General features: G+C 53.8%; 1 protein-coding gene across 2 annotated transcripts in view; it reads left to right on the forward strand.

The window, feature by feature from the left end:
* The first annotated feature begins 5,476 nt into the window (after window positions 1-5,476).
* The window catches only part of SLC16A2 (solute carrier family 16 member 2), a 39,149-nt gene continuing 18,873 nt past the window's right edge, over window positions 5,477-25,752 (forward strand). Inside the window, exons 1-2 of one of the 2 annotated variants that reach the window (XM_030497290.1) lie at window positions 5,504-5,622; window positions 5,677-5,921. In XM_030497290.1, the coding sequence (XP_030353150.1) occupies window positions 5,504-5,622; window positions 5,677-5,921 (364 nt within the window). Of the gene's footprint in view, window positions 5,922-25,752 lie in introns of both variants that reach the window. The other variant, XM_030497291.1, reaches the window with a different exon arrangement.

Genomic DNA, 25,752 nt, shown 5'->3' on the forward strand with positions numbered 1-25,752 from the left:
TGCTGCAGGAGCAGGTCAGCACATCATGAACCCACAAAATGATGGATGTCACAACCACCTTGGTCCTCAGGCCCTGGGAGCCTGGACCATCTCCTGCACTGCCTGGGTAAGTGTGCTCGCAGCCCTGCACATGCCCAAGCTTGGAGAGCACAGGCAAGCGAGCAGGCAGCATGCCCAGGGTGCTCCATGCAGCTTGGCCATCTGGTCCACACATGGCAGGGATAGGCAGGGAAAGGCAGCACACTGCTCCTGTCACAGATAGAGGGAGAGCCAGGGATGCAGGGGACCTTTGCTGTCTCACTGCAGCCTCGGATGGTGGCCAGTTCATGTGATGGGAGACATTTTGGCAGACAGTCTGTCGCCAGGAGGTCCTTGCAGATCTTCTCTGCCTCTACCAACTCTACAGATTAGGAACTTCTCTTTCCATGCCCACCCCAGAGCTGAGGAAGGGCATGCTTTGTGCCTGCTGTCGCTGCTGTTTCCAGGGGTGCTGCAGCATGGTTTGGGCAGGGTGTAGGCAGGCATCAGCACCCTCAGAGCTGAGCAGCACCATCAGCCTAGGGCTATCCTCTGCCCATAGAATCACAGAATGGTTTGGGTTCAAAAGGACCTTAAGATCATCCAGTTCCAACCCCTTGCCATGGGCAGGGACACCTCACACTAGATTGTGTTGCCCAAGGCTCTGTCAAACCTAGCCTTGAACACTGCCAGGGATGGAGCATCTGCCCCAGGCTCTTCCCAGCTCTGTGTGCACCAGATGTGGGTTTATTACCCAATACTTTTTCCTGTCCCACTTACAGGCTGGGTCTTAGTCCCATGGTATGCTCCTGCTTGATCTCAGCTGCATGAACCAGCTGCACTGATGCTTCTCTGCTCCCAAAGCTGTTAGCCCTGGAGGTGTTTGTGCTGGCTTTGCCCTGGGCCATGTGGCAGGAGCAGGCAGCCCTCCTGGCCATGCAGCTGTGAAGATGCTCCAGACTTGCCACAAATAGCATAGGGCCAACTTCATGCCGTGCTGGAGCTAGGATGTGGCCCTAGCCTCCAAACTGAGGAGCTGATGGGGAATTTGCTCTGTCCCTGGGTAAACTATGCAGTTATCAGTTACTACCACTAATTAATGAACCATGGGAACAACTTGTTCTGGGAGCACATCCACAAACTTCTCTGCTGGCAATGCCAAGTAGGTAGCACCTACTTGGATGGCTCCCACACTAGTGACACTGGGGACAAACGGGGACTGGGAACAGTGGCACTGGGGTAAGCACCCAGCCCCAAACCCCACAACTCCAAGCCTCCATCACACTCAGCTCAGCAAACCAAGCACCGTGCATCTGGAGTCGGATGCCGGGAGGCTGCCGAAACCTGGCTGCTCTATGGTTTGGGTCACAGACCCTCAGCCAGCACAGGAGGAAGTGCTGGGTGCTGTGCCGCTGCTGCACGCGCCTGCCTTCCGCACAGGCTGCTGCAAGGGGTGAGGTAATCCTGGGTAATTCCTGACTTCCATGGAAATGCCTCCGGGCCGCGATGATTATCACTGTAATTAGCCTCTCTGATTTTTCTTGGTGTTCTATAAAATATTAATTTAGAGCTGGATGCTTGCCTCCTTTGTGTGCCGGTTTGAGCTCTTCCCGTCAGCAAAGCATCTCTGGCACCTCTCGCCGAGGTCCTGTGGGGTTACACAGCAGAGCCAGGGCGGCCGCTGGCGGCTGGACGGTGGTTGGGGTTGGTGGCTCCAGACAGAAGCTTCCACTTCCCCGCAGGAACATGCCCTTGTAGCTCCTATTTCAAAGGAAAGACACAAAACCAGCGAAGCACTCTCAGAAAGTGCTCTTCACACCTCTTCAACAGCATGGTGAAGGTGAGCAGGCAGCTAAACCACTCCAGAAGCCCTTTAATACAACATAGATCCATCCCCTTGCTCTGTTTGGGCCAGAAATAGTAGGTTTTGCTCAACTGTATGGTAAATCAGGTGAGGCAGCAACTGTGGTTGAGCCAGACCATGTTCCCTATCCAGCCTGCAGCCACTAGAGTCAACATGGTGCTGTGATTTCCACCACCAAACAAAGAGAAATGTGGGGCTTGATGGCACATATTGCCTTGAAAGCCTGCTTGCTCACACCAGCACTTTTAAGCTGCCTCATTTTTCAACTGAACTAAGTAGAGTCGACTTTAATCTCGTTAATGAGGCAGAAAATGCCGCCTCTAATATTTTGATCCCGACCATTGGGAAGGGCAGGCAGTGGAAGGATGCTACGGAGTGCGTTTTGCCTTGGCTGGGTGTAGCATGCAGCAGCCCTGCAGTGCTGCTTGCAGCCTGGCTGCCTGCTGTCAGGGTTACTCTCCTTTGAAGGCAGCACCGGCAGCATTACAAGTCCTGGTATTCTTGCTGCCTTCTCACTATGACAAGCCTTGGGCTCCAGATGCTGTGTCCCAGCATCCCTGCCAGTGGGTGACTGCTGCCATGTCACTTCAGGCTGCTCCTGAGTTGTTTATTCCTCTGGGATAATGTATGTGGTGTCTTTGTCAGGCCAGATGTAACAGCTGTCTTAACTACGGCTGAAGAGAAAAGCATTGCTAATGACAGGAAAGGGTTGTGCCCAGCATGTGAATGTGCTGGAGCTGCTTGCTACCAGAGCTGTTCTCCTGGTGCTTTCAGCCAAGCAGCAGATGCTGTCAGTGATGTTTTGTCCTCAGTGTCCCCATGCCACTGCGCAAGATCCACTGAAACAAAGACAGGTTGCAAAGCCGCCAGGAATTTGTATTCTCCTCCGAGGCCACATCCCGCTGCGACACTTCCCAAGGTATTTGCACAAGGTATTTCATTCTCTCACTGCCCCTTTCTGCAAAGCCAAACACACGCATTTTGTAGCTGCCAATCCCTTTGGCAGAGGCTCTGGCACCACATTTTGGAGACAAGCAACAAGCTGCTGACAGCCGTGCTTTGCTGGGCAACCAGAGGCCTGTCGACCATGACATGAGGTGCCACATGCCAGCTCAGCAGGGATGTTGGATGTGGGTCCTGGAGAGGCTGCAGCCATCCACTGCATCCCTCTACCAAGCCAGCAGGCTGGGGGCTTTGAGGAAGGCCATGCCATGGACACAGGAGGGTATTTTTATCATTCAGTGTCATCAGGGAAGAGCAGCTGTATCTGTTTTTTCCTCTGTTCTTTGATCAGCCATGCTCCAGTCTAAATAAAAGCTGGTCTTACACCAGTGAGCAGAGCTGCTTCTGCCTGTTGTTCCCTGATCTTTCCAGACTGCAGGTCTCTCTTGGGTGAAGCCTCCACCAGCTCACCCAGCTCAGCCCTTTAACCCTCCCTTCACTCACCCCCTGCCCAGTGCTTTTACCCGCAGCCCCACTGGTGTCGTTCAGCACAGAGAGCTGCGGCAATGCCTGGCACAGCCAGCATGAGAAAACACTCTGCCAGGACCCTGTGCGGCCAGCATTCAGAAGAGATGCTGCTCAGTGGGTTTTGTGCCTGCCTCAAGGTCCATAGTACTATTCACCCCAAAATTCCCACTCCATGAGAGCCTTCTGCAGCTCTGAATGGGAGAAGTGCTGGTGAGATGGTGTGTGCTATGGCAAAGGGCTCTCCTATCTCTCTCTCTGGTGTTTTTAGTCCAGCCCCAGCTCTGCAGCATCAGGGAATTAGCATGGGAGGTACCTCGCAGAGCCCGAGGTACCCCAAACCCTTCCCTCTCAGGTTGCTGGAGCTTCACAAAGATAAACGCAGCAACCTCAGACGGCCCTATGCTGAAATGGTTATTACAATTCAGCGCTGGAGCTCCTCGTGTCAGCAGAGGGCAGTAGACGATGCTCCCAAACCTCCCCGGCCTCGCTGCGGAGATGGGGATCCGGGGAGGAGACTGCACCGGAGAGGAAGGGAAATAAATGCAGTTCCTCCAGCAGCGGGGCTGAGCCGAGCGCGGTGGCACCGCCGGGCACCCTGCTGGGAAGAAAGGATTTGGGCTTCTCCATCGGCGCGGCAGCGATGTGGGATGGCGAGGGGAGGAATCCGCACCTCCCATCCTCGCAGCCCTCCGGCTTGGGTCTCTCCTAACGCACACGCAGGCTGCTGGGAGCCAGGAAGAACCACTCTCTGCTCCTCATCCCTGGGTGGGAAGGAAGCGGATGGCAATGGAGCAGACCTGCAGCTGGCAGTGATTTGCACCCAGGAGCAGGCGGGCAGGCCGAGGAGAGGCTTTTCTGGCTGTAGTCATGTCCCAGAGGGTCTTCGCCAAGCCCGGCGAGCCGCAGCACGTCAGCAAACACCTTCCCACCCTGCAGCCCGCCCGCCCGTGGCCCGGTGCTGCTCTGCGGCGGCGGGAGAAGCGGGGAGACGGTGCTGGAAGTGGGGCCCTGCCTGCTGCCTCGCTGCCGGCTCCACACCCTGCCCTGCTGCCTCGCCAGGCGATGGTAATTAATACCCCTGGAGGTAAAGAAAGAGCAGCGTGAGGTTGAGATGTATTATTTTACTCTGATAGGAATCTGAGACTGACACAGCCATTAGGGTAAAGAAAGAATAATAACTTAGACTTGGCATATATTAAAGTGCAAATACCTTCAGCGTGTGAAAAGACAGGCTTTAATATATTGGTGGGTTTGTAATTATTTATTGAAAGAAGAGAAAAGGCAGAGCTTACTGCAAAACAAGAGCAAGGTGAGAGAGAAGGTCCCTGCCGCATCCCTCCCCATCCTGCCCGGCGAACCCCAGCGCCGAAGTAAGGTGGGATGACCCATAGCCCTGGGGAACATCCCGCATCTTTCTGCTGGGATTTAAGTCGCGGGCTCATCACCTCGCCACCCCACAGCACGGAGCTTGCATGGCTCGGGGTTGGTATAACAAAAACGCTCTCAAAACTCTCGGGGTGTGGGATGCCAGTGAGCCAAAGATCGCACTGGCAAACCCGGCATGAAGTGGGATAATAAGTCCTCTCATCGGGGCTGCGTTTTGCCACCGCTCGGCCTGTTCCCCGGTGCTTTGTGTACCCCGGTGGGGCAGAGGGACCAGTAGCATCAGCGGCCGGGCTCTTCCCCTGCAGGATGCTCCCGCAGTCGGCGGCCGGGACTCTCCCGGGCCGGGGGTAGCGGGAGCAGCCGGTGTCTCCGGTGTCTCTCGCGCCCCGGTCGGACCCGGTGGGGGCGGTGCTGGCGGCGGCCCGCCCCGGGGCTGTGCCCGCCGCAGGATGAGGCGGTGGAGGCGGTGCGGCGGCCCGACGGGCGATGCGGGGCCGCGGCCGGGCCCGGGGCCGCCTTTAAGCCCCGCGGGCGGGCGGCGAGCGCGGGCGGCGTAGGGGAAGCGCCACCCGCCGCTGTCCGGGCCCGGGGAAGGGGTAGGGTGAAGCGGGGGGGAGCGGGCCGCCCCCGGCGCAGGTAGAGACCCGGGGGCCGAGCGGCGCGATGGAGGAGGAGGAGGAGGATGGAGGCGGCGGAGGGGAGGCGGGGAGTGAGGCTGCGGCAGGAGGGGGCGGGCGGGGGGGCCGGCCGGGGGGGGCGGCGGGCATGTGGGACCGGCTGCGGGGCAGTCGGGCGGCGGGCGGCGGCCGGAGCGCGGCCGCGATGGCGCAGCGTGACGAGAAGGGGCCGGCAGCGGCGGCGGGCGAGGGCGAGCCGCGGGCCGGGGCAGGGACCGGGACCGGGACCGGCACCGGCACCGGCACCGGCACCGGCACCAGGGCAGGGACCGGGACAAGCACCGGGACCGGGACCGTGGCAGAGACCGGGACCCAGCAGGGGCCGAGCGGGGCCGCCGCGCCCTTCCAGCCCCCCGAGGGTGGCTTCGGCTGGGTGGTGGTCTTCGCCGCCGCCTGGTGCAACGGCTCCATCTTCGGCATCCACAACTCCTTCGGGATCCTCTACATGATGCTACAGAGCGACCTGGGCGAGGGGAATAAGGACCCCGCGCTGGAGTTCAAAACAGGTACGGGGTCCCCGGTCCCTTCCCGGGGCTTGCCGAAGCGGAGCCGGGGCCGCGGCCGGCGGGGGAAGGTGCGGCTCGGCCGGCGCTGCCTCCCGGAGCGCACCGAGGTGGCTGCGGGACTGGAGGCTCCTTCTCAGATGCGTTGAACCGCGATTAATCCCTGCCCTCTACATCCTTGTAGCTGTGGCGATATTTATCTCCTACAACATCATGTGTTTCTAAGCTCCTATGTACTCAATTAAAAGTAATTCATCTGAAAAGCATGCCCTTAGCTTGTCCTGCCTGGTGTGTTTTGGAGTAAGGAGAGCAACACTGGTGAATCAGCTGGTGTGTGTGAGCCATCCCCTTTATTTTTTATTATCCCTGTCATTTTGTTACGGGTTTTTCAAGCTGTATGTATGTCTGTCTTATCTGCTGGATCGCTCTTGGGGGTGGCTGCAGGAGAGCATCAGCCTCACCGACACGATTCCAGCAAGTGGTATCTGTTTGGTGGGAAAGCGTACATAGGGCAGGTCTGGCAGTGCCGCCTGCATGGCCGAGGGTGCAGGGTCTCCAGTAATTAACACCTGTTAATAGCAAGACACACAACCTGCACCCAGTTGTGTCTTTTGGTAGGACCTACAGGCTCAGCCAGGGTCAAGGCTGTGTAGAGTTAACACAGAGAAAAGGGCTGTTTCTCACTGCAGAGACCCCACTGTTTAAGTAGACTTGGCAGAGGGACAGCAGCCTGCCGGTGTGCTGGTCCCCACAGGTCCATGGTGGACACTGGTGTCGGGCGGCCCAGTCTTGTCCCAGGTCTTGGTGTCCTCCCCTAGAAGATCATATCCATTCTCATGATGGACATCCATTGCCCATCTTGCTTTTACCTGGTGGTTAGAGACAACCATTTGGCGTTGAGCAAACCTGCTTGTGGTGGTGTCCTGACTCTGGATGGGACATGGGCAGCACCAGAAACTGAAGTGGGAGTGTGCTGCAGAGAGAGGCAGTGCTGGGGGGCGTGTGAGCTCTGTGAACTATTGTTTTGGGGACCAGTGTTGCCTGCATTCCCTCTGTTCATCTGATGCATTACCAGTGATCATGGTGACGAAATGTACTATGAGATAGACCACATCTACAATCACAAATTAACTCAGAGATACTGTTACTGGAGAAACAATGTGACCGTGTAATTACGGGCAGTAATGGAGTGCCGTGGAGAGCAGAGGACGTGTGGCCAGCTGTAATTAGAGTGATTGATGGGCTGTATGTGTGTGCGTGTGTGTGTGTGATCCCCAGGAAGCTCATCGCGTAGCGCTCTGTTTCCTGCTCTCTGTGATCATATCTAGAAAGCCTAAGGCAGACCTCTAAAGGTAGAAGCAGTAACAAAAGAAATTAAATACTGCAAGTTCTGGTGGTTTAAAGGCTCTGTGCCCAAGACAGAGGTTGTAGGAGTCAACATCTGCCTCTTGCTCCCTATTTATTTATGGCTATGACCGCACAGAGGCCTCAAAAAAGAAATGTGTGTGGGTGTGCGAGGTGAATCCAGGCTCAGTAATTAAATTGCCTGGGTGACGAATATATGCATTTTGGCCTGGGTGCTTAATGAAGAGGCCGTTAATAACCCCTGTGCCATGCGAGGGCTGCCTCTGTGCTCCGAGGCTGTGGTGCAGGGACTCCGGCGGCAGAAGGGAGAGGAGGTGGTGACGGAGCCCATCCGCGGCCACAGCGCGGTACCTCGGGGGCTGCAGCTGCGCCGTCTGGGGCCGAGGGCAGCGGGGTGCAGCGTGGGGCCCCCCTCCAGCCCTTCCTCCCTCGCTCCCACCCCTCCCTGCTCAGGGTTGCATAATTTCCCCACAACGCTCGTTTGCGTGCAAACATAATCAGGAAAATATTGTAGCTCCTTTCCAAGCGCTAAATGATAGATAGGGCCTTCCTGAAAAGACTGGTGCTGTCTGTTTGTCCTCTGACGTCCCTCTGCTGCTGCCTGCTGCAGCAACAGCCAGACCCTGGGGTCCCCCTCGTCTCCCATGAACCAGCAGGTCCGGGAGATGAGGGTATAGTCCAAGCCCGGCATTCGGCACGGCTGTAGGCACACCGCTTAGCCTTTTGGCTCTGCTTTTAAATCTCTTCTCTGTTCACAGGAACAAGAGGGGGTTTGTATCAAAGAGGAGATTTGGAGGCAAAATTAGGAGTGATGTTGTGAGGCATCCCTTTAAAAATAGGGTTATGTTTATGCTAAAACGGGTGCTCGTCTGCACTAAACAATAGCCGCCCCGGCACTCGGCTATAATTATCAAGGTTTATTTCTTGTTTGCATTGGTCACGTTTTCTTGTGTTTGATCTTGGGAAATGCAGGATCTGCGGAGTTCAGGTTTGGGGTCAGGCTTTGAAAACAAACCCTCTCGCAACAATGCATCGAATGCATAGGCCGCTTTGTCTAAAGAAATATACTGCGCCACGTATGTCAACAAGCAGCACCAGGCTGGCTGGGACCACCGCGTGCCCCTTCGCTGCGGGACGCCAGAGCCGGGACTTTTGCACGGCACACTCTGTGCTTTCGGGTTTGTTTTCTTTTGGGGGAGAAATGGAAGGCTGGGGGGGAGGGAATGCTGAGACTGGAATGAAAAAATAATATACATGCGAGCACTCAAGGCAGGAAAAAATCAGTCTCCTCTGCTGGAGAGGTGCTGAGTGATGCTTGAAAGCATTTGCTGGGGTATGAATTGTGGCGTTTCCCTCCGGTTGTACAAGGCTTGTTCCGGTGTTGAGGGTTCTTATGGGACACAGCCACTCCATTGCTGGTCCTGCCAGGTGCAGGCTGATGCTGAGCCAAGGGATGGATGAGCCATCCCGCTGTGCTCGTCTTCCCTAGCCCCATAAGCCCATTTGAGTAGCAGAATGGTCCTGGTAAGCATTACCTGGGCATTAACTCCCTTAAATCGATATCTGCCACTGCCTGGATGCTCTCCCAACCTTGACAGAGGTGAGCGCAAGGTGAGTCTGACCCCAGCCAGGGATTTGCTCTCAGCTCAGGAGCACCCACTTGCACCCAGGCCACCCAAGGGTCCCAGTGGGGTGCTCTGGCTACCCTGAGAGAGCCGGGAGGATGGCACCTCTTGGTGCATCTTGTTCATCCAAACGCATCCCTGGTGCTGTGCTTGGAGGTCTGGCAAGTGCTGGTTGGGCAGCCTGGAGAGGCACATTGATTTTTGACAAAGAATTTTATTTATCTTTTTCTTCTCCCCTCCTCCACTTTGTGTCAATATCCCAGGTACAGATTAACTCTCTTTGCTTAATATTTAATGTTTTGGTTGCTGCAAATGCTTCTGCAAGCACTTAGAGGGATGGCCTGAGGAGCTGGTCTGGCTTGTCCGCAGCTCCTCTGAGTGCATCTGTGTGTCCAGCATCATCCTCTGGTCTCTGTGCAGGAACTTAGGAAGCAGCTTCCCCCCGTTAGTCCAGCCCCAGCCTGGGAGTGAAGGCTTCTGGATCACCCCATGCTCAGGGAATCCGGGCTGATGGACCATATCCCTGGGCTTATCATACCTCATTGTGCCCATAAGACCAAGGCATAGCTGATGCCATCTTTATACCTGAATTCCCGTCTGTTTTGGGGGGGATTTCTTCATGAGCACTGATTTCACATCCTTAGGACAGGTGAGCTTAGCTGGAAAAGGCTGGTTGTACTCCAGCATTGTAACAGAGCCTTGGTAAGAACGAGTTTGTTTCTTGAAGAAAATAAAGCATTTCAGCTCTAATAGTTATAGTGAAAGATGGGGATGAGAAGCCATGGACTCCTCTCTGGCCTGAAGAAGAGTCCCAGAGTGGGTGAGTGTGGCTGGAGCACTAGGAGCTGAGAAGGGAAACCCCAAAGAGAGTGTAAATTAAAAGAGGTAGTTCCTGGCAATGGTCCCAGCTGAATTTCAGCAATACACCATGGCCTGGGTGACACCAGATAGGGGTGGCTGCCATGAAACTGCATTTAATTTAGGTGTGAGGTTTGGGTTTGGGAAGGGTGAGGACACTCTTAAATACAAATTACCAGCCAGTGGTAGGTCTGAGACCTGTGATGGGTATCATTGCCCAGTGCTGGTGCTTAGAAAGCTCCCATCTCCTGAAGGTGATACTGTGGTTGTCACCTTCTTACCCAAATCCGCAGGATTTGGAGCTTTAATTAATTGCCAGGGAGATGCACTGGCCCCATTTAATAGATATGTTGGCCGAGGGTGCTGTGGACCTCTGTGTTCCTCATGGCTTCCCCACGTCCAACCAAGTTTCCCGCCTTCCTCATTTCCTAACCCCATGGAGGGATGCACTGTCATAAACAATATTTACACAGCCTGCATTGGGATGTAAATCTGTCAAAAAGAGCCAAAAAGACACCTTTTATCACCCAGCCCTGCTATCTGGGGAGTGCAAAGGGCACCACGGAGCTTTCCCAGCTTTACTGGGAGTTTCCTGCAGAGGGATGCCAGTGTGCCGGGCTCTTCTCCTACCGCGTTGGGAGATGGAGCCTGTGTCCACAGGGGGATGGGATTGAGTTTTGGTGGAACTGGGTTTTCATGGCTTGAGCCGAGTGCAAGGTGCTGTGTGAGATAAAGCAGCCTGAAAAGCAAACAAACCACAGTTGCGTCATCAAACCTGGTTCTTGGGGCCATCGGGAGCGATTGAGGTTATGAGGAGGCCAGAGCGCTGTTTCTAAGGGAGGTTCTTGTTTTTAAAGACTGCAGGGGCCCTCTCAGCCAGCACACTTGCTGGGTTAGTGGCTTTTAGTTCATTTTTAAAGTCTCCTTCACCAGCTAGCCAAGGAGATGCTCCAGTCTCTGTTGTACTTCCCAGTGGCCGTTGTCCTCAAGTGGTGGCAGCTCCCATGACCTTGCTGCAGTATATGAAGTGGTGCATAGGGTTGTGCAATTGGTTTGGTTTTGTTATTTCTCTTTTGGTCCTTTCAGTTACAAGAAAACAAACAAAACCACCCCACCTTGCAGAGATTTGAGCATAGTTTAAACTGTGAAGGTGCTGGGTTTCAGCTCCATTGCTGAGACAGGGCTGAGAGGAGGAGAAAGAGGGGTTCCAGGCATGCTTCCAGGCATGCCCAAGCAGAGGGTAAAGCGGCTGGGTGATGCAAGGTGCAGGCTGCGATGGATGCAGAGTTGTGGGGTGAAATGGGGTGTGATGTGGTGCAATGCTGTGGGGCTTTGGGGGTCAGCAGCAAAGGAGCAATTTCAATTCTCCTTTCGGGGAGAAAGCCAGGAGTTTGATCAGTCACCCTTTAATCCCCTTAAAAACCCTCAGCAGATGGGAGCCAACCATCAACTGGTTGACACCCAGCACCTTAAAATAGACCTGACCCATCAGGTTGGGTGAAGCCCCGTAGCCGGAAGGTGCCGCTGACCTCGCTGCAGTGCCCGTTGTGCCGGCTGCGCATAGCTCACACGGGCGTTGTCACCCGCTCGTGTCCCTGGGGTAGCTCCTCTGCCTCCCTCCCTCCTTATCCCATGTGTTACAGACACTTTCCCGGCTCACCACACTTGTGGGGCAGCACTTCCAGGCACCCATCCCACCAGGTACCAAGTGAGTGGTGGGAGAAGCTGTCTTCCCAAAAATCTGGTGGCCTGATGGAGTCTGTCAGGCGGGGTGGACATGGAGCCAGGGCTGCCGCATTCCCTGTGTAGGCTGTTTGGGGAAGGAGCAATAACCTGGGTTTCCACCATCCCAAGGGTGGTTTTATATCCTGTAGGGGGGAAATTCCTACTGGGGACATGGATAAACCCAGCGTAGGAGCCCTGCTCCTATCATGGCAACAGGTTGCCAAGCCCAGTGGGATGGTGGCACCAATAGCTGATGCTCCAAGGGGGATTTGGATCAGCCAGCAGCATCTCAGTATAGGGCCTGAGTAACTTTTTGCTTTCTTATCCTGGTGACTCCTTGGGACCTCTGCCAAAGCAGCGTGGGATGTGTGCCAGCCATGCACGGGCTGACGGGGACCTCAGTGGCTTTTGGGTCAGTGCCACGTGCGCTTGTTCTTGCCTGCTGCCCCCAGTATGGGCTCCCAATGCAGTCCCCTGATGCTGGAAACCGCTGAGGCTTCACCCTGGCTCAGTAATTGGGGTTTTGCCCACTTTTGGCTGGTGTCTCGGTGCCATAGGGAATTTTCCGGCATGTCACCAAATACCTTGGTCTCTTCCACTCACTTCTTTTGGGATGATAACCCTCAGGGGTTTCCTACAAGCCAGACAGGCATGAAGGAGGGTGCCAGCATTTCCCAAGTGGGTCTGGCCATGCACCCCTCTCTTGCAGCCAATGGTTCCCTGGGGAATCACTTTTCCCTGACTTTCTGCAACCATGAGCCTATGGCATCACCATACCTGCTCTGGCAATGAGGGGCAAGAGGACTGGGTACCACCACACTGTATGCCAGTATAACACGTGTACAAAAGTGCTGCTGCACCCATTACAGCAGGGATTTATTGGGTTTTCCCTTCCTCTTCCTCGAAGGATCAATTAGTCCTTATTGCAAGGGAAGGCGATGCTGCCTTTTGGCATTCATCCCTATGGAAAAGGGCTTGGTGCGGGGTGTGTTCCGGGTTGGGCATCGCCCGGGGCCCTGCTGCCTCTCGCGCCGGGGCATTGCCGGTGCCTGCTGCAGGCGCTGGGGCGCTCGGTTCACTCGGGGCTCTTTCGTTTCACCCACCCGAGGCAGTTGGGGCGGTTGCAAAACCCACATGACGTGTGCTGGGAATTGCCGTAACACGCTCCTCGCAGGCGCGAGCCATTCCGATCTCTCCCAGGCACCTCGTACAACAGGTCCTGCCAGCTCCCGGGGCAGGCAGGATGCGGGGCTGCCCACAGCACCCTGCCCGCGCCACTGCCTGCCCGGGGTATGGGCCGCAGGCAGCAAAGCTCCTGCCTGCACTGCATCCTCCATCAAGCACATCCCACGGGGCAGGGGTGCAGCCATGGAGGGTGGCACATCCCTGGGTTCCATTAGCACATCTTCAGGCTTTTTTTAACCCCCTTGCCCTTAAGTTTGTAGATCCCTAAAAAATCACCTGATGCCAGAGCTCCCCACTCTGGAGCACATCCCTCGAGAGCCAGAATGGGGTGAAGCGTAGGGGAAAGCCCTCGGGAAGGGCTGCCAGGTCACAGCCCTGTGCCCGTGGCAGGTTGCTTTGCTGGGACTCGTCTTGGGCATGCCTGGAAGCTGTGCCGTGCTGCCCTCTGTGCAAGGAGCAGCTCAAGGTGCTCCAAGCAACCTTTTTGGCTTGCATGGGATGGGCAAGATGATGGTGATGGCATGTTGACAGTTCAGCCCTATCACCCCTTTGCACCTTTGCTTTGCACACCCCAGGGGAGCTCCAGCCTGGGGATAGCCCATACCTGCATCCCATGGGACACAGGCAGAAGAGCATTGCACCACACTGCTGCAATATAAGCTCCCGGTGCTGTGTCCTGGCGCAGGCTCCTTGGAGATGGTATTTTGGGGTTGGTGCTGCCAACAGAGTGGCTTCAGGAGCATCTGGTCTGCAAAACCCTATGGTGGAGGAGCCAAGCTCACAGGACTGTATTTCTTCCCATCTTTGGGGGGGGGTGTGTTAGCTCTGGGTTTGGATTTAGCAGCTCAGTGATGGTTTTTATCTTGCTTTATCTGGTGCAGAGCAGAGAGCAGGGCCGGCAGCTGGTCTCCCTGGGGCAGGGAAGCCCCACGTGCTGCCGCTTGCTGCATGGGCTGACTTGTTGGGGTTCGCTCCTGGCAAACACCGGAGCCCTCCTTGGGGAGGAGAAACAACCCTCCTGCAGTGCCTGCAGCAAAGGGACCTGCTTTGAGCACCCACCCGCCACCCCATTCCTGGGGATCAGCTGGAACGGAGACCCCTGGGGACACACAGTCGCCCTGCCCTGCCCAGTGCATCCCCAAAAGCCCCTTTCTTGGCCATCCTGCATCAGGCACCAAAACAAAGGTTTTGTTTCAAGCTCTTGGCCTTAATCTGTCCGCCCGCAGCTCCTGTGCGTAAAAGGGAGATGAAATCCTTCCCTCTTGGGGGGATGTTGCGTGAGTGAGTGTGTTGGTGCTTGCCAAGGAGCTGGGCGTTTGGGCTGGAGGGTTTGTACAAACCCTGTGTGAAGCAGCAGGAGCTTGTTTAATAACACTGGGGCCCATTGAGGTGGAAACCAAACCGAATGGCAGCTCCTCAAGAGAGGGTTGTGCCTCCTGTGCTCTGTCTGAATCGGGTCCGATGGCAAAAAAACTCATCTGTGATTAAAGATTGACGGTAATTACATAATGGGTATGCACCAGATGATGCCCAGACAAGCTCCCTCTTGGGATTTCCCAACTTTAGGAGTGTTTTAACTTTGCAATCATCCTAAAGTGCTTCTACTATGGGGGGGGGGGGGGGTGTGTGTGTGTTGGTATTACGGCAGCACCCGATGAGATTACACAAGGCTTAGTAGCGGCACCATGGCCACTGGAGCTGGGCTGGTGGATGAGCCTCTGATAGCTTGGACAGCTCTGAGGCATGGCTAGGCAGTAGGGATGGATCTCCCCATTCCATACCCAGCATCATAATGGCAAAAACCGTGAAAAAATAAGAGAGAAAAGCTGCTTTTTGGGTCTGGCGGTGCAGCGAGCAGGATAGCCAGGGCTGTGGCTTGCTTTATGGTCAGCCAGTGGCAAAGAGACAATGTCAAGACGTTCTTGATGGCAGACCAGCTATTAATGCATGTATTTTAACAAAACCCAGTTTATTTCTTAAGGTTCGTGAAAGCAATGGAAGTGGGGAGCACTGGGGCTGTCTGGGATTAAACTCGCCTGAAAGCCAAGCACGCCAAGCTCGCGAGCCTGGGGAGAGCTTAATTAAAGTCAAAGCAGAAGCGTTTCCAAGAAAATAATACGGGGTTATTTAAACGGGATATTTGTGTTCGGGGCCCAGAATGTCTCCTTTCCCTCTTCGGTGTCAGCTTTAATAAAACAAAACGAGATCTCCAAGAAAAACAAATTGGAAGGCTTAAAAGGCGCTGTTGTGGAGATAAAAATCAGTAACACTGTTGCTGGTAACACCTTGGGTTATTAAAACGGAAGGAATGCTAACGATGAGATTTGCATCGGCCTCTCTTGTGGCTGAGCCCCGCCGGAAGCCCGCTGGCCCTGGGAGAGGGGCATGGTGTGGACCCGGCACCCCTCACCGTGGCCTCTGGGCTGGAGGTGCAGGGAGCTGGCGGCCTCGCTGGCTGGGCGGATTGGGGGATATTTGGGAAACGGTCACGTGGGGAGGATTTGGGAGGATTTTGTTTTTCTTTGCTGAGGCCGGTGAATACGGCTCTGCCGAAAGCTCCTGGGGTCAGGCACTGAGGCCGGGTACTGAAGAACTTGGAAAAATGGCAAGAATCAGGGTTCAGGGGACACCAAATTTAAAAGAACAAATTAAATCAGGGATGATTTTGTTGGAAAAGATGCCACGGCCCATCAGAGCTTTTGCAGAGGCGTTGAACGTGTGGATGAAAGTACCAAGTTGGACTTCTTATGGCCTGAGAGCTGCTGGGTGCAGCTTTGCTGGGACACTGAGATGTTGGGCTTGGGAACCAGGGTTGCCTCTGCTGAAAGCAGTGCCCTGATCCAGTGGGTACAGATGAGCGTGCCGAATCCTGTCCTGAGGGGCTGCTCTTAATGTGCAGGTTTTAGCAGGTTGCACACCTGGGTTTTAGCAGGTTCTCCTGGCTGCGTGGCCACAGGTTGCTCCGGGGATGCTGAGGCAGGGCTGTGATGGGGAGAGCTGGGGAGCAGCTGATGACGTGGTTTTGCACTTTGGTCTCTCCACCATCTGCCTCTACTTTCCTGCAGGAAGAATGGATTAAATGCTGCCCTCTTTTTTCCCATGTGCTTCCATTCTGGCTAGAGCTGACCATCTCCTGGTTGGAAGCTGGCGGAGGCCACCAGTATCTTCCCTGGGTACCACCTGTGGTCTGCAGGGGTGGAAGTGGGGCAGCACATAGGCACAGGGGTGATGCTGCTGACCCGGGTTTGGGATGAGGAAGCCCAGGGCTGCTTTGGGGTCCTGTTTGTCCAGCTGTCTGCCAAGCAGGAGGATGATTTTGAACAGGGTGGCTTTAAAATGCCTGGCATGATGCTTTCTATCCTGTAAACTCAACAACCACTGACTGCCAGCGGGACAGGGATTCAGAGGCCAGCTCCTGCCTTGCTGCCATGCCCAGCTCCATCAAATAAGGCAATTATGGCTTATCACTTAATTGCAGAGTATAATAATAGCACAGTGTTATTGAGATTATATGTTGCCAAGGGGTGAATATTGGTGGTGTTGGGTTTCTGTTTCTTTTTTCAATATAAACTTGTCGAGGCCATGGCGCTGCTGGAGGTGTGAGGTCTTCATGGGGCACCTCCTGTTCCTACCCCACCACATTCCCTGCCCACAGAGAGATTCAGTATCAAAGAAGAGCCATGCTGACCTAATGCCAGGGAAGCTTAACCACAGCCAGTGAGAAACCGCTGGGAGTGGAAGGTGACGACCAACAGGGATGTTATCAACTGCTTTCTGGGTGGCTTTTCCCTTGCACACTGGGAATGTAGTTTCCATCCCTTGCAGGTTTTTCTTGTCCTGCTTGGCAGGTTGTGGGGTGCATGCCTGCTGCTGCATGTGGGCATTGTGTTAATGCTGGGTAGCTGGATGCCCTCGGGAGGGAGAGCAGGGTGTGCATCCTAAAGCCCTTGCATGAGGCTTTTCCGCTCCCAGTGTTGTGTGTGAAATGCTTGACCAGTGCCTCTGCATCAAGGTGGGTGAAGGAAAACTTCATACTGGGCAACTCTTTCCCAGCCTGCTGGAGCTGTTGTGGGAGAGATGAGTGAGGCATCGGTCCTGATACCCAGAGCTCTGCTTGCCTCTGACCCACGGGGTCCCCATTTTCGACTGTCCCTGTGGAACCCTGTGGTCATTGAGGTGGCTGAGTGCTCCTGGCATCAGGATTTGGGGCATATCCCTGCACAGACTGGCCTGATTGTGGATTTTCTGCCTTGAATTTTGAAATCCATATTGGTGCAGGGTGGGTTTCTCACTGAGAGCTGAAGTTTTGCCGTGGTTGTCCTGATGTCCGCAGGGTAGGGTGATAAAAACTCAGGACATCTGGGCAGAAGGGATGGTGTTGCAGCTGGGAGAGCCTGGCCCTTGGGATCTGCATTTTGGGAGATGGCCTCTTTTAAAGGAGATTCATGTAAAACCATATGTGTTGCCCAAAGCTAAGAAATCATGGCATAAGCTGTTAAACTCTGCCCTGCTTCAGCTCATCAATCAAAGCATGAACCAAGGAGCCGAGGAGCAGAGGTACTTCAGGTCCTGATTTGACCTCCGTGGCTGGCTGTTAACCCTCGCTGTTAACCCTAAATTACACCTGCAGACAAGATTAGCTCCGGTTAGGATTTCGAAGGTTGTTTCCCTCACTTGGGGCAGCATCCTCCCAACCCCAGCTTTCCCACCCACCCCATCTGCAGCCTCTCCCTCACAGTTTGTGTCCCACTGGGCTCATAAAGCAAAACACACCACAGAAAAAGGCAGAAAGCAGTTTTTACAGCAGAGTGGTGGAGAGTTTTTCTGCGCAATGAAGGCGGTTGCTTAGATTTTTATTGCGGGATGAAGAGGGAAGGAGGAAAAAAACAACTCAAAAAGCTGTTGGGAAGATGATGCCAGGCAGAGCAGCATGAGAAACAGTGACTTTGAAGATTTTAATGTTTCTTCTGCTTCTGAAGCAGGAATTAGCTGTTGCAAAATGCCATTGCTGGGTGATAGTAGCCCCTTGGCCACACACTGACACTTTTTGCAGCAGATAGCCCTTTCTTTTATCACCCACTATGCCATAAAAGCTCAGGCTTTGTCCATGCATTTGAACTTGGGAAGATGCTAAAGAGCTGAAAAAGCAGGATGCTGGGGCTGGTGTGCAAGTAGCAGATTGTTGGCTGTTTTCTCCATTAGTCAGGGCTGGTGCCGAGTCGATCTTTTCCATTTTCTTATGAATGAATCAGTTTTGGCTCAGCCTGATGGTCAGACTGGTTAAGCGAGAAGCAGCCGGTGTTAGTCTCATTAGAAAACAAGACAGAAGTGAGCCTCTCCCTGGCTCTGCAAACACCCCGTGATCCCCCGCCGGCCCGCAGCCACTCTCGGTGCCTGGCGGGAATGGCAGCAGTGCAGGAGCTCCCTGAGCCCTGGTGGCTTCTCCATGACCCCATTCCCTCACACCTCTGTGCACCTCCCGGCTCCTCAGCACGCTGAAGCTTCATGGCCAGGTCAAAGCAACCGGTGGATGCAAACAGGCATCAGCATCCTGTGCCTTCTGCTGTCCTAGAGCATCTGTCCTTGGTGAATGCTGCAGCACAGATTCATTGAGGGGGAAATTTCAACTTCAGGTTGCTCGCAGTGGTGGTGCTCAGCTGCAGCCAGGGATTGTGGCTCAGCTGTGTTCACCATTCCAGTCTCAAGGCAGCCCCAGTTCAAAGGTGGTCCTTGGACAGCAGAAAGAGCTTCAGCTCTACCTCGCTGAAGCTGCTCAGACCCTGCTCTTCCCTTTGCCCCTGGGCATGCACGGGCTTCATGGCAGAAATCGGAGCTCAGGTGCTTGAAAACAAGCTCAGGGACTGCAGCGTGTGTTACCTTACAGCAATCCCACACCTGCACCTGTGAAAACAGGGTAGTTTTGATTCCTGTCCCTACCCCAAAAGGCAGTATTTCCATGGGGAGAAAGAGGAGGCTTCCTCCCGCAGAGATAGGATATGTGGCTTTCAAACCTGAATTGCAAGATAACCAAAACTTACCCAGTAACTGATAGAAACCTTCATTAACCTGCCCTGTTATTTATTTTGATTTAAAAGCCCTTGATGCAGCAAAAAGTGAAGACATTTCTTCAGGAAAGCATATTAATGTTTCACTGGGCTTTGAAGCACTTTGCTGCCAAGGCACTTAGAGTGGAATGGGCTGTCCCCGGTTCCCCTCTGTCTTGTTAAACATTGTGTGGCTCCAGAGAAGCCACAGTGCAGCTCTGCCCACAGCCATCATGTGGGCTACAGCTCTCCGGGGATTGCCTTTTGATATATATGTATATGTGTGCATACATAGATGCTCTGAGGAGATGGAACCCCTCTCCTTTGAAGACAAGCTGAGAGAGCTGGGCTTGTTCAGCCTTAAGCTTAAAGCTTGTTCAGCTTTAAGATCCCTTCCAACCTAAGCCATTCTATGATTCTGTGCACACGCGCACATCTATATGCACATAGATAGGGTGTGTGTATATGTATTATGGATCCCCATTCAAGATGCATTCAAGGTGGAGGGCTTGGGGCTGGGTTCCTGGGATGCTAATAGGAAACAGGGGAGTGGGTACCAAACCCCAGGGCCTCGGCTGCGGCTTTTCTCTACCCACCCCAAGCATCAAAGGGCAGGGCTGTCAAAGCCACCTGGTGTCTGAAACACTTTCAAATGAGAGCAGGTCAGCTGAAAGTAACAGCCCAGTGGCACAGAGGTATAACCTGTTTCTTGTTGGGGAAAATAATACCAAATACAATAAAATATTGCTGTTCTTCAGTTTCCTTTAGCTATTGGATTTGCTTAATTACAGCGTGGTCTATTTTTTCTGAGCTACCCAGTTGTTCTTAGATGTGTGCTTTAATGTAAGGAAACGCCAAGAAATTGAAATCACGTGGATATTTCATCTCTCTTTTGGCCTCCAGGCATTTGGTTTAATGTCAATACTCAAACCTTGCGTTGACGGGAATTTTCTTCCCCATTACTAGGCTTCAGGAGCACTATCCAAAGGTGTTAGTGTCACTGTGCAGAAACTTTTCAGCACTGGAGGAGGAAATAATTTCTTGATGGCCATCAGAAGAGCCCAGATCTTCCACGATGGAGTCATTTTGCTGCGTGCACCAGGCTGGGTCAGGTGTGCCTGCTTGAGGGCTCTGCTCAACCTGCTTTCAAACAGCTTTTCTTCATGTAGTTTGATTCTTAAAGATGTTCACTCAACAGAGGAGACTCTCCGGTGGATCCCCCTCTGTGGCTGGTCATCCCCTGGTGCTGTCCCTTGTGCTGGGGCTGAGCACTGGGGCCAGCCCAGAGAGCTGCTGCTGTGTCAGGGGAACCCAGATGGAAGAGGCCATTGCAGGGAGGTGTTATCTCCTTTGTGAATGAAGCCCGGGGGCAAAACAACTTCAAAGCCAACTGGAGCAGCCTGGAGAGGGGCCTCCCTTCAGAAGGTGCCCACAGCAGCTGCCGCTGCTGCCTAGATTTTCCCTTTCATATCCCTAGCTCCATGTATAGTTTGGTGTTGGGCGGACTTTGTCTTCGGGGAAATTGGGGCCATGTTGGGTGTAAACAAATAAGTAACATAACTGGAATAGTTTGATAATGTTCAGGTGGGCGGCTCCGCTTGGATGCCGCAGGGGAGGCATCGCGGCCGCCCCAGTGCTCTCCATTTCGGGGTGTTTGTGCATGGGGGGCTCAGGCTAAGGGTTTGGCAGCACTTTTTCCCCCCTGGAGCTTGAGGGGGCTCCATGGGGTGGTTATGGGATAGAGGGTGTTTGCGGCGAGGATGCTGCTGTGTAGCACCATGGTGGGGCAAAGGTGGCAGTGCAAGTGTCTGCTGCTGGGACAAACACAGGAGATGCCTTCTTCCAACATCACTCATCCTTGGGGTGCCCAGCCTTTTCCAATGGACACTTGGGAGATTTGGCTCTTCCCATCTTCATCCCACTGGAGAAGGGCTACTGGCAGGTCTCTGCCCAGCTCCCCACAGCACACACATCCAAGCAGTGCTATCCAAAGCATCAAACAACCTTTGGAGTTCAAAACCCGTCAGTGGCTGCAGGCCATGGAGAGGACACCCCGATGTAAGGCTGGGAGTAATGCAGCCATTAGGGGTGGCAGCAGCCCTCCATCCCTGCAGGGCTTCCTTGGGCTGGGTATTTTGGGAGGTGGCTTTACAGACTGTTGGGGTGCAATGTGACAAAAGCCAGGAACCACATTGCACTGGAGGGAAGAGACAAGGGACAAGTAATCAGAGGGATGTGGGAAGGTATCTCCACCGAGCACCACACACTGGGAAAGGGTTGGGCTGACTGGGAGAAGTGAAGGAGAGGAAGGGGAATGATGTGCAGTGCAGAAGGCCAGGCTGGGGTTTTTCCTGCTAGAGGGGAAAGGTGCATCAGTGCCTTCAGCTCCCTAAAAAGCTGCAAAAAAGGTAATACGCTGTTTTCTCTGTCTGGTGAGGGACAGGTTGCAAAGTGATGCCCTGAAATTTTACAGCAAGGAAGGTGTTGTTGGGAGAGATCTTTGAAGTACAAGTTCAGCGTTTGTCTAGGGGAAGGTTGGAGATGCCTGTCACTGGAGAGTTTGGACAAAAGGGTGGGCAGAAGCCTGCCAGGGCTGGAAAGAGACCACAGATGTCCTGCAGCAGCACCTATTTGTCTGAAAAAGAGTGGTTTAAGTGCTTGGGCTGAGTGGAGGAGCTGTGGCCAGGGCTGCTGGTTTGGTCTCAAGAGCACTGTGACTCTCCTTAATGGTCAAGGCTGGCAAAGGGCTGGAAGTATTTTTCTTTCTGAGTATCCCTTAATTAACTTCAGGGAAAACTGTCAAGTGCTCAACCAGGAGGGGAAAAAGATCTTCATGAGCCTGTGATAAGCCCAACATTTTGCCTGTTTATTTTCCCTGGCCTCTTTGTTTTCCCTTTGAAAAAAAAAAAGAGTGTTTTTCTCTTTCCCTCCATTTAACTGCTATTTATTTGCTGGTAAGTGGAAGGAATTCAGCTGGGATCAGCCCTGCTCCTGCCAGCAACTGGAGTTGAAAAGTTTCCGTGGGAGAGATGTGAGAGAGGAGCAGGGAGGTTGTTTTCCATCCGTCGCCAGTCCTCACTCTTTGGTCCCTGTGTCATGGCCAGCCAGGTTGGGTGGGTTTAATTCTCCTTCTTTACTGGGATGTTGACAAGTGCCCATGGGAATTGCAAGAGGAGGAGCATGGACCTGAGCTGGAGGGTTTCTTCTTGCTGTTAATGGGAAACAGAAGATAGCTTGGGAGAAATTTGGCAAGGAGGGAAACTTTTCTGTCTCTCCCAGCTTGGAAAAAAGCATCCTTTCTCACCCCAGTCTCCATGCAGAAGGCAGAGGGCTCCTAAATGCAGCCCAGGCAGGTTTTGCTGCAGGAGGGTGAGAGGAGACAAAAAGTGCCTGGTGATTTCACAAAGGGTGGCTCACTCTTGGGCCACCAGCTGTGTTTTGGGAGGGTATTCAACCTGCCTCCTGACAGGGGCTGGGAGCTGTCCTGTCTTCTCCATGAGGCATCGAAGGGTTGGGATGCCCCGGGTGCTTTCACCCCAGAGTAACATTGGAGATTTTTGGAGTCTTGGGTATAATACAGATGAAGATGCGATGCAAGCTGTAGTGGTAGGTTGTGCTGGACATAGGCACCCATAGGGATGCACACGGATGCTGTGCCTGGCCGGGAGATGAACCACTGACCTTAGTGTAAAGGACCTCTTTGGCATTGTCCCCTTGGCCTGGCCCACGTGCTACAGTGCTGCTTTGCTGTCTGCTCTGATGCTGGCTGGGAGCCACAACCTCTGCATCCGGCAGAATATCACAGAGCAGCCAAGCTGCTCTGAGCCAGGGAAGTGCCGCAACAACCACGTGTGTGGGGTGGCTTGTGGGGCGCCGGGGCACAGGTAAGCACAGGGCAGGGGGTAAGGCACCCCCAGAGTCACCCTCCTGCCCTTTTGGGGTTTCTGGTGTCCCCCCAGCACTCATCTAGGTACCAGTTGTCTGTGTGCTGCAGGAACTGGGTACCAGTATGAGTCTGCCAGTAACAAGAAGTGGCCACAGTGGGGATTTGGAGGAAATAACATGATTTTGGGCTGGGGGAAGAGGAAGAGTGCCACCACTGCACTGCTGGGGATAGGAGGATGGTCGTGGCATGAGTGCTGAACTGTTCCCAGGCGAGCGCTCCGTGTGCTTGTGCAAGTGAGTGGCGGAGGTTAATCACAGTCAAAGTCCACTGGAGTTTGGTCAGGTCATGGCTTTTCCAAAGGCTTAAAATTTTGGATGTGCAGTAGCCGGTGTCAAGGGCCGCAGCTGACCCACACTGTCCCAGTGGAGTTAATCATTGCCTGGTGTCAGCAATGGGAGCCCTTTCCCCAAAAACACTGGCCAGCACATGGGCCTGGAGGAAACCCCAACCTGTCACGGTGCATAGGGCTGGGGAAAGCTGAGCCCCCTGGCCCAAACCTTTACCCTGTCCCTAACGCTGACCTAAACCCTAAATCCTCACCCTGACCCAGACCCTGACCCTTTACTCTTCCTTTCATTTTATAAAATGGATACTGTGTTTATTGCCCTGAGGAAGAACCTGGGGGTGTTGGGTGAGAAGAAGCTCCCCATGACCCAGCTTCAGTGTGCGCTTGAGCCCAGAACCACCCCCCACCGTGTGCTGGGCTGCACCCCCAGAGCGTGAGCAGCAGGTCCAGGGAGGGGATTCTCCCCGTCTGCTGCTCTCTGGGAAGACCCCCCCTGCAGTCCTGATCCAGCTCTGGGGCAACAACTTAAGAAGGGACCTGTTGGAGGGAGTCCAGAGGAGGCCACGAAGGTGCTCAGAAGAGATGGAGCCCCTCTCCTTTGAAGACAGGCTGAGAGAGCTGGGCTTGTTCAGCCCAGAGAAGAGAAGGCTCCTTAAGGGGAGACCTTAGAGCAGGTCCCAGTCCTAAAGGGGCTACAAGAAACCTGGAGAGGGGCTTTGGATAAGGGCCTGTAGGGTCAGGACAAGGGGAATGGCTTTAACCTGCCAGACGGGAGATTGAGATGAGCTCTTAGGCAGAAGCCCTTCCCTGTGAGGGTGCTGAGGCGCTGGCACAGGGTGCCCAGAGAAGCTGTGGCTGCCCCATGACTGGCAGTGTTCAAGGCCAGGTTGGACACAGGGGCTTGGAGCAATGTGGTCTAGTGGAAGGTGTCCCTGCCCGCGGCAGAGGCTTGGAACTGGATGAGCTTTAAGGTCCCTTCCAATCCAAACCGGTCTGGGGTTCTATGGTTGCAAGGTGGACCTCTAAGGGACATCACATCTGCAGAGAAAAATTATATTAGAAGGAAGAAAGATGGAAGGAACCAGGAGGAAGGCCTCCTGGGTTGGGCACCATGTGTTGGGGTGAGCACTGGGAGCTGTGGGAGCAGCTGGACCCTGGGCCAGTGCCTGTGGTGCTGTGCTCACTGCTGGTGTTCCTGACACTGGAAGGGGTTTTTTATATATATATAAAAAAATACTTTCTTCTCCCTGTGGGTGTGTTTTGAAAAGGGGCTTGGGAACAATGAGAATTAACAAGCAGATAGAGAATTAAATGCAGGGTTTGAGTCTTCAAATGTGTGCACATTTCAGAGCGTGTGTTTGTGCCAAGATAAACTTCGTCAGGAATAAACATCGTTGGACATGAAAGGCTAATTACAGATTGGCGCTCCATGGGTGGGAGGAGGGAATTTTCACCAATTAGAATGGAACTTTTCTGTTTTCCATAAAACTGCTGGATGAAAATGCTGCCAGGGGCTGCTGAGGTGTTTGACAGTGCAGTCGAAGGAAGGATGCTCGCCCCTGGCCCATGCTGGATTTCCCCCCAGTAATAAAAAGGCTTTACCAATTCATTCAGGCAGGAGCTGCATGAGGGCACTGGTTTTGCCCAACAGCAGTTGAACCCCAAGAGCTTCCTACTTGCAACCCTTGGCTTTTCCCTAACCAGATGGCACATCGCAAAGTTGGTCCAACCCAACATCACTTGGAGTCACCCAACATCAGGAGAGATTGGAGTAACCAGATCCCCATCCTCCCCGAGGGTGCAGGTCATGGAAAGACGTCTGGATGGGACGAGATGGATGGCAGCCTGTGTTGAGATGAAGTTGTTGCAACCCTGGCTCCTATTTGTTGGGTAACTTTAATGTGTGGTAGGTGAATCATCTCTCAGAAATTGCAAGCCAGAGGCGATGCGGAGAAGAAAAACCTTCCCGGCCTGCAGAGGGGAGTGCTGGGGAGAAACAATCCAGCCTGGGCACATAGTGGATTTGAGCTGCAGAGCATATGCTGCCTTGTTGCTTTTGGATGGATTTCACAAGAATTTGCATTTCTGGACCAGCTCTGGGGCCTCTGAGGCTGACTGGGAGCCGGGCTGTGGATGGGGAGAACATGACACAGCTCAGACATGAGCTCCAACACCATTTTGCTCTAAACAGGGTTGAATTTTATGGTTTTGGAATGAAATGATGCAAAATGTGGCTGGGACTGCGTTTCTGCGAGATATTCAGTGCATGAACCTCAGGAAAACACTCCGCGCCTGCCACTTGCCAAGCAAAACCACAGATCTGTCTCCATCTCTGCTTAACATGGCCACAGGACATCTAATATTGGGACTTTTCTCTCACATAAGCTGGTATCTGCCACTTAGTGGTTACAGGAGGTGGCCTGGGCACTGTCCCTTAAAAGTACTCTGTGTCCTTGAGGGCAAGAGAAGGCAGAGATGCCTGATCAGGAGAGATGTAGTGTGTTTTAAAACATGGTACGTTCCCATCCTGTCCTGCTCTGCTTCCCTGTGCTCCTGAACCAGTTAAAACCTGATTTTTTAAGTCTCCTATGGATGGACTGGATGGACACTGGTCTCTGAGAAGCTGTTGTGCATGGTCATGGGAACATGCAATGGTGATGGTAGCTGCCACTTCTCCTATGACATTCACACTTTTCCTTAGTCTGTCCTAATACCGTCACGAACAGGGCACTGAAAGGGTCTTTAGCCAGACCTGACCTTGAATAATTCCTCTGAATAATGCCATTTATTCCAATTTTCA

The sequence above is a fragment of the Strigops habroptila genome, chromosome 9 (genome assembly GCF_004027225.2).
Source record: "Strigops habroptila isolate Jane chromosome 9, bStrHab1.2.pri, whole genome shotgun sequence".
Classification (NCBI taxonomy): domain Eukaryota; kingdom Metazoa; phylum Chordata; class Aves; order Psittaciformes; family Psittacidae; genus Strigops; species Strigops habroptila.